The 8,215-nt window shown below is 35.4% G+C and overlaps 1 protein-coding gene across 2 annotated transcripts; it reads right to left on the reverse strand.

The window, feature by feature from the left end:
• Nucleotides 1–1,061: 1,061 nt before the first annotated feature.
• LOC111587317 (uncharacterized) lies at nt 1,062–7,882 on the reverse strand. 2 transcript variants are annotated; one of them, XM_023297231.3, is made up of 5 exons: nt 7,702–7,882; nt 5,988–6,353; nt 5,573–5,620; nt 5,087–5,215; nt 1,062–1,219 (listed from the first exon to the last, which is right to left on the reverse strand). In XM_023297231.3, exons 1-5 carry the CDS (start codon nt 7,742–7,744, stop codon nt 1,062–1,064), a joined length of 744 nt encoding a protein of 247 aa, XP_023152999.2. In that variant the 5' UTR covers nt 7,745–7,882. The 2 variants fall into 2 exon arrangements, with proteins under 2 accessions (XP_023152999.2, XP_023153000.2); XM_023297232.3 differs by lacking the exon at nt 5,573–5,620.
• Between the last annotated feature and the right edge of the window lie 333 nt (nt 7,883–8,215).

Raw genomic sequence — 8,215 nt, forward strand, 5'->3', positions numbered from 1 at the left:
TGCGTATATCCCAACTAGCGCTTAGTCTCGGTTTCTATTATTAGATTAGGATATCCTATAATCTTTAGATAAGTCAGAGAATCTACAGCGCGCCGACTCTGCACCTCTCAGCCCCACAGGTTGCCACAATCCCACACCGACCTCAGTGGGAACAAAACAACCCACCTCTGGGACCAAAAACCCGGTGCGTAAAAATCAAACTAGTCATCCAGCTCGTGTGGCGCATCGGACTCACCGGGATTTGTAGTTGATCGAACCGTTCCGCCGCTCGTCTCGTCTCGGATCCGTCTGCGCGCTTTGCTCCGCTCCACCTGTAACGTTCAGTCCACATCCAATTCCTGCAGCCAGGGAGCGACTTACCCGGCAGCTCCCAGCGGCAGGCACAGCCCGGTCATGTGACTCCGGTCGTACCTTTCTTTAAAAGACACTCGCTCACCTTGCAACCAATCACATGAGACCAGAAAACAACATCCCAGGTTCCACTGGTTTGGATTTTTCCTCCGTTTTTATGTGATTTTGACACGCCCTTAAAGTGCCAAATTAAACCCAATTAGGACACCATCATATATCATATGTTAAAATTCTAATTAATGCAAACTGTACAACAAAAATCGCATTTTCTTTTTCTTGAGATTTAATATGAATTCTAACCATAAGCAAACACTTATAATATATATATTTCAGTTATGCCATTGTAAATTTTTCAAAAATCAGTTTTAAACTCTTTTTTAAACTCTTGCTTATTTACATGCAAAACCTATTGGCAACATATTCAAACATTATGAGGTGTTAAAATACATAAAAGGGAAATAAACACTTAAAAAAGAGAACCAGTTTGGATTCACAGCATCCACTATCTGCCATCTAGTGGCTCATAATAAAACAGCTGTTTGACTGGAAATACCTCAGATACATAACAAAAAATACAAATATACAAAAAAGGTCCAAAAAGGTCAAATTGAATTTAACGTATAGAGATAATGAAACACACAGTTATTGCAGTAAATATTATCTCAGCTTTTGGTTCCAGATGAATTTGAGGATTTGGTCTGTGAGGTTCTTCATTGTCTGGGTCTCCGTTTGCCTTCACCATATCTCTGGCCAGGACTGGGGGTTCGCAGGTTCTGGGACGAGGAGACGGTCTTCAGGTGGTCCATCTCTGGCCGAGGAGAAGAGCCTTTACTTTTAGAGTGAGTGTTTGCATAGATGGGATCCACTGCTGCAGTAAAAATGAAAAAAACAAACAAAAAAGAAAAAACGGGGTGAATTCCAGCTGTTTGGCCTCCTTCATTTACTAACTGCTAAGTTCTGGGACAAATTTCAGTACAGAATCTAAACTGGTGATTTTGCTGTTTGACTGATTTAGTTTTGCAACTTTTTAAAGATGCTGAACAAATTAAACAGAAGATGTAATTTGAATTAAAATAAAATAGATTTTAAAAAATTCAACTTCATGTTGATTGAAATTGTATGTTACTGCTAAATTATTGACTTGTGCAAATGATTTAACTGTGTTAAGCAGAATATATATATATATTTAATATTGTAAAGAAATCCAGCAATAATAAAAGACTCAATATGACGCCAGTTAAATAACCTGCAATTTTTCTAGTTATTATTCTGTATTATATTGTCTCCATTTAAACAGAGTCAGTTTAACTACAGTTATTCACTGCGATCCACACATGTTAGAATCAATTATCTACTTTCATTACATGTGGAATTTTAAATAATTCAAACCACTGTAAATGTCCCTCATCGACTTATTTATATATTTTAAAAAAAAGATAAAGCAGAAATTTCACGGTTACATTATGTGTAGCTGAACTGCAATGAATAATATAATGCACTTTGTATGTAATTATTGCACCACTTTAAGTCTTTACATTTCCGCATATGTTCATCAATTATACTACTGTTGTTTTTATAGTGTTCTCAATACGCAAAATGAGCTTTATCACACTTTCTTACACTTGTACCTACTATTTTTGTATTGTATTTTGATATCTCAGATTTGCTTATTTCTTAATGTGGTTGAAAAAAGTGAGAAATTAAATCTGTTCTATTTTTTGGTTTAAGTATTTTTTTAAAGAAAAAAAGTTTAAATCCTCCAATTCCAGCTTCCTAAATGTATATATAATACAAATAGAAGATATTTCATAGAATTTATATAGAATATTTCCTTGTTTCTTTCCTCTTCTGTGCTACTAAACTGAATATCTTTGGGTTTCAGGGCATCATCTTGGGATTTTGGAAACATGATTTTGTGCTATATTATAGACGAACAACTAACTGATTAATGGAGAAAGTATAAAAGAGATTAATAAACAGTGAAAAAAACATTTTTAGTTGCAGCCTTAATGCATAGTCAATGCAGCTGCAGTAAAACTTATACATGAACACGACATGAACCACAGAGACACATCCTAACGCTTTACAGTGTAAAAGCTTCATGATAAAATAACTCTGTAAATGTTGTCAGACTGAAGAGATTTTGTATTTAAAAGTCCATGAAGAATTGTACAAGAAATAATTTCTGGTGTTCTGATAACCCCCCAAAAATATATAACTTAATTTATTAGAATTTAGGCCAGAAAATTCTTCTTTCTAGCTCAGTGACAGCTCTCTCAGAGGCTCCACATTTCACTTTTTCTCACTTTTGGACATTTTCTGTATCACTGTTCTCACATTCTCAGAGAATGAAGCACAAATAAAGTCCTCACTGACTTAAATCATTTGACTTGTGGCCCAAAAGTGAATAAATTCATCAAAAAGCGCCAGAAACCCACCAAAGTTAAAGTTCGTTTATAGTGAAGATGGTCAAATGGCACAGAAACACCAAGTCAATACTGAAATCCACTCAACTTTATTTACTTTAGATTCTACTTTTACATATAAAAAATGCAAAACAACAGTCACAAATTAAAGTTGTCTTGTCACTCTGCCTATTCTTTCTACCATGTCCCCTATTCTTATGTAAAATAATCCTCATTACAGCAGGTTATGTTCACCAGAAACCAACCTGTCCTCCTATACATGTGACATTAACACTCTAAGAGACAGTTTTATCATGACAGTCTCTTTCAATCTGATTGTAGCATTAAGCCTTTGTCCTACTTCTGTCTGTGCTCCGTCCTCTGTGGTCGAACCGCCACATGCAGACCTACTTAGTTACTTAGTCGTCTTCCTGCCTGAGCTGCATGTTGCCCCTCTGTGAGCAGCTGCACAAAGCTCTATTATGTCTTTACTGACACTAAACCACCTCTGTGGTTTAAAATATGGTTTAGATATGATGGCAAATGAAATCAGAACAAATAAGTGATTACAAAAAGTTGCAAACTGACAACTAAGAGTCCGTAAGAAAAGCCAAAGATGTGAGACTTTTTTGTAAAATTGTCATAATAAGGATTTTTGAAGGAAGGAAAAACAATGTCAGGGTTTGGTGTCTTTATTATACGCAGTTCTAGAGTTGGAAATATAAAATGCACTGGCAAAAATCACATATTAGTGTCAGTAGTGGTCACTAGGCTGCGGCCAGATATCAGTGATCCCTGCATTTCATGTCTGGGGTCTCGTCTAGAAATTAAAATCTTCACTTAAATTGCACAGGAGACAGCTGCTTCGTCTGACGCTGACATTTCAGTTTATCACACGCTGTGCTGTTAAACCACACAAACCACCTTTTTACTCAGTTTGCATCCATCAGCCACGACTTGGGCAGAAATTTGCAAGAAAAACACGTGTCACCTCATTTCTTCTTTCAGATGTGAATCTTTGTAATGAAATTAATCACACATTAATAAATGTGTAGCTTTGACCTGAATGTAAACAAAAAACAATGGTGTACTGTAACGTTCATAAACCATAAAAACTGAGAAAATAGCAACAAATACGTGTAAGTGAATTAATTTTTTAGCTCATTTAAATACAGTTAAACAGTGTAATTTTAAAGAAGAAATGACTACAGATTTTTAATGTGGATATTATTTACGGTTTTGGCCTATTTTTCTTACTTTTATTTTTCATTTTTTTACAATAAATGTTTAAATTAATACTGTGATTTTACCACTTATCTGGGAAATTATTCATTAAATTATGCTTCATGACCTGATCAATAATAATCATCATTTTTCTTTTGAATAATTGCAAATATTTGTGAAATAATTATATTTTTTGCTGATTTGACACAGTAAAAATTTGGTATTTATATGATGAAATGTGGAAAAATAAATTACCAAATCTAAAAACAATTCTAGCTGTTTATTAATGTTAGTGTGTAAATTAATTCTGGGATTTCACTAGTAAAATGTTTGTAGTTTAACAAAATAGGAAAAATGTGTAAAATACCAGTTAAACAATTATCTGTATGTTTTTATCCTTTAATATGAGTACGTTTTCTTTGAAATAATGGCAAATATCTGTAAAATAAAGTTTTTTTGCTGATTTTATACAGCAAAAATGATCTAATTTTACAATGAAACATTGTAAAAGAATGAAATACATTTTTAATACATTTTAATGTTAATGGATAAATTAATTCTGTGATTTTGCTAATTATTTTCTATAATATAACTAAAAATGGGAAAACATGTAAAGCAACATTTTTAAACCCTCAGTATGCATATTTTTTCTTTTAAATAATGGAAACTATTTGAAATAATTCTGTTTTTGCTGATTTAATATAGCAACTAGTATAATTTTACAATTAAACACTGTAAAAGCATGAACTACCATTTCTAAAAAATGGAGATGTTTGATGTTATCTAAAGTTTTGACCTATTTTTTATTTGTTTGTTTGTAAATTAATACTGTCATTTCACTAATTATTAACAGCAATTTAACAAAACAGGCAGAATATGTAAAATGAGAGTCAGTTCTTTTAAAATTACCGGTAAAAAGTGTCCTTTTTGACAAAGTAGGTCATGAAGTTTGCTTGTTTGTCTGTTTTTCTTGGAGCAGCGTTCGGTCCTGTGGTTTCTGTTTCTTACTGACGCAGAGCTTATCTACGATGATCTGTCTCGACTGTTTACTGCACTGTTATCAGATTTAGGTTAATATCTGAATCTTTGCACTGACAAAAATGTACCTCTGCTTCTGTTGGGGCATTTTCTCCACAGGATGCAAACGACTATCAGGACGAGCAGGATGAAGGCAGAAACTCCCACCAGGACCCACATCCACCACTTGATCTGCGGCGTGGAGTCAGAGGGATTCTCTGTAAGAGGAAAACGCTGTCTTGAAATGTGCACACGGTTTATTAAAAGTGCAAGAAAGCCAACGTGGGAACACAGTGACCCTCAGTTAGACAGATTCATGTGAGACAAAGACGTCCCGACAGTGACCTCAGGCTACATGCTGGCTGAAAGTGAACAAGGTGTTGTTTTGTGGGGCAAATTGTTGCACTTCACACCTTGCAGAATAGACATAAACACTCTGAAAATAGCTCTGTCTCATCCTCTCACCTCTGCACATGGACAAATGACATGAATGCAGAGACATTTATCGGAAAATCTACTCAGCTCAGACTCTGCTGGGTCTGAAAAATCCATCACACACATTAAAGCACACACACCTGGTTCACTTGTCACAAATGATGCTGTACTTTCCACTATGCTCATCGCTGTCATGGAGGAAGCAAAAATGTTGAGAGAAGCATTCAGTTAGTCATTGCAAGCCAGAATATTACAAGTATTTACAAATCCAGTCACACTTTAGTACGGAAAGCTGAAGGCTCAGCTTTAGTTTTGCATGTCTAAGCAGCTTCTAAACATGTAATAAATGGTTTATAACACCATAATGTAGTCATAAACAGATGCTGCTGTATGAACAATAATACATGGCAGCATAGTCAAACACATAATGTAGAAATATGTCAAATACAGTGCATTAATAGAAAAATGATATAAACCCTTTACATATTGCACATAAATGCTCAATAGGGAGACTTATAGTGAAATGTTTTTCTATCTGCTACAAGCAATACTTACTAATAACTACTTCTTTGTTTTTGCTCCGATATTTATTTGGTCGAGGGATGTCTACACTGACTTGGCAATAGTACAATCCGCTGTGTGTTTCATTAACATCTGGTAAACTGTGCTTCTTTTTGCTGTCTTTACACTCAACCTTGGAGGGGCTTGCAGAGTTGTTAATAATCTTCTCGGCTAGAATGATTTGGCTAGAGTTGCTGCTATTTCCAAAAGGCTGAAAATGCCAGGATATCCAAGATCTGCTGTGTGTCTCCAGACAGCAGTACAGAGTTAGAGTGGAACCGGCTGGAACTTCAACTCTTTCCTCTTCATAGTTTAGAAATACAGGAGTTGGAGATGATATTGCCATGGCTGCTGCTGCCACTGTAGGTAGATAAACAAAAAAAAAAAAAGAGAGAAGTGAGCTTTCCTGTGTAGATTCTCAGTCATCCAGGTCTTAGTTTGGTGATTATGAATATTTGTCAGTAGAGAAAGACGCTTAAATGCACCATAAAACTTTGAACATACTTTTCTTTAATTTATTTTTTGACAGTTTCTTCTGCAAATTATTTAGCTTTTGCACTGTACTTTTTATATTCAAATTGCCTTTTCTGCACGATAAATATGCTTTTTAATTTTTTTCTCTCCATAACCGTTTCTCTTGTTCTTGTACATTCAAATTCATGAACAGATTACTTAAATTCAGCTGCTTGTGTTCATACTGTTCATACAGATTATATCATCCATACTATTTATACTGCAATTTTTATATTCAACGTTGCCTTTTTTGGCGCCATAAATATGCTTTTTTAAATACTGTTTTTCTCCATATAACCTTTTTTTTGCACCTGTTCTTGTATGTTCATATTTGTTACCTCAGTTTGTAGTTAGACACAGTGAAGTCAGAAGTTAATCGCACTGATGACTTGGTTTTAGCTGCATATGTTCATACAGTTTGTACCATCCATACTATTTATACTGCACTTTGTATATTCGGCATTGCCTTTTCTGCACCATAAATGTATTTTTTTAAATACTGATTTTAACATAACATTTTTCTGCATACTTATTCATTACCTCAATTTGTATTTAGAAAAACAGTGATCTAAGAATTTTATTGCACTCATAACTTGCAGTTTATATTATCCGTACTAATTGTACTACACTTTACATGTTCAGCATTGCCTTTTCTGCACCATAAATATGCTTTTTTAATACAGTTTATCTGTACATAACCTTTTTTTTGCACCTGTTCTGGTATGTTCTTATTCATTACCTCGGTTTGTAGAAACACAATGAACTTAGAATTTCCTTGCACTGACATGAATTTAGCTGCTTATGTTCATACTGTTCTTACAGTTTGTATGCTATTTATTCAGTTTATACTATTTATCCCTACCTTAGATTTAGATGATGTATTTTTTATATATATCCACATCTGTATATTCATTCATTTGTGTTAATTATAGTAAATAATGCACTATGCTGCTTCGTTTGCGCTTCTAGACACTGAGCTTGTCTTTTATTCTGTGCAATGACATTAAAGTTGAATCTAATTGAATCAAAAGTGGCGATGAAGCCTTTGAATCCTTTAGGAGGGGAAACATCTTCATAAACCAACAACAGAAGTTAAGCTGTCATCTACTGAAGCTCTAAAGCTAAACTTTTGAAGCAACACAAGCAGACAGATGTGTTTAATTCCTCAGTGGAATGGTGAAATTTCAGGTCTCACCTGTGACTACCGCCAGAGTCGCCTGCTTCAGCCACAGTTCCATCTTCTCATGTGCTCGGTGGTCGTCTTCTCAGCCTCATCCTGTTCTCTGCTGCCTGATCGCCTGCACCGCCGAGTGAGACGGACGAGAAAAGGCTGTGTGTGGGTGGCTGCTGTGGGGAGGAGGAGGGGTTTTCTGGTACTGAGCTGTGAGAATCAGGTGCTTTTAACTGAGGGGGGCTGCCTGTGTGGTGGGGGCAAAAACAACAGCTGAAGGTGGAAAATCATGTAGGCTTTTAAAAAGAAGAAGAGAGAGAGTCCTCTTCTTTCACACACCTTCAGAAAGCAGCAGTTACTTGCTAAAAATGAACATCCTGCATGTTGCTGCTGCTGCGATAAACAGCTTCAGCGAGACATTTGCTGACTTGTTGAATGCCATCAAATAGCAAACAGGACATGCAGGGATGATTCGAAGGGTTTGTGAAACCCTGTGTGGGTTTTGGTGCGAAGGGTGCTAAAACACACTTCACCCTAT

Source organism: Amphiprion ocellaris, chromosome 2, assembly GCF_022539595.1.
Source record: "Amphiprion ocellaris isolate individual 3 ecotype Okinawa chromosome 2, ASM2253959v1, whole genome shotgun sequence".
In the NCBI taxonomy this organism is placed as follows: Eukaryota; Metazoa; Chordata; class Actinopteri; family Pomacentridae; genus Amphiprion; species Amphiprion ocellaris.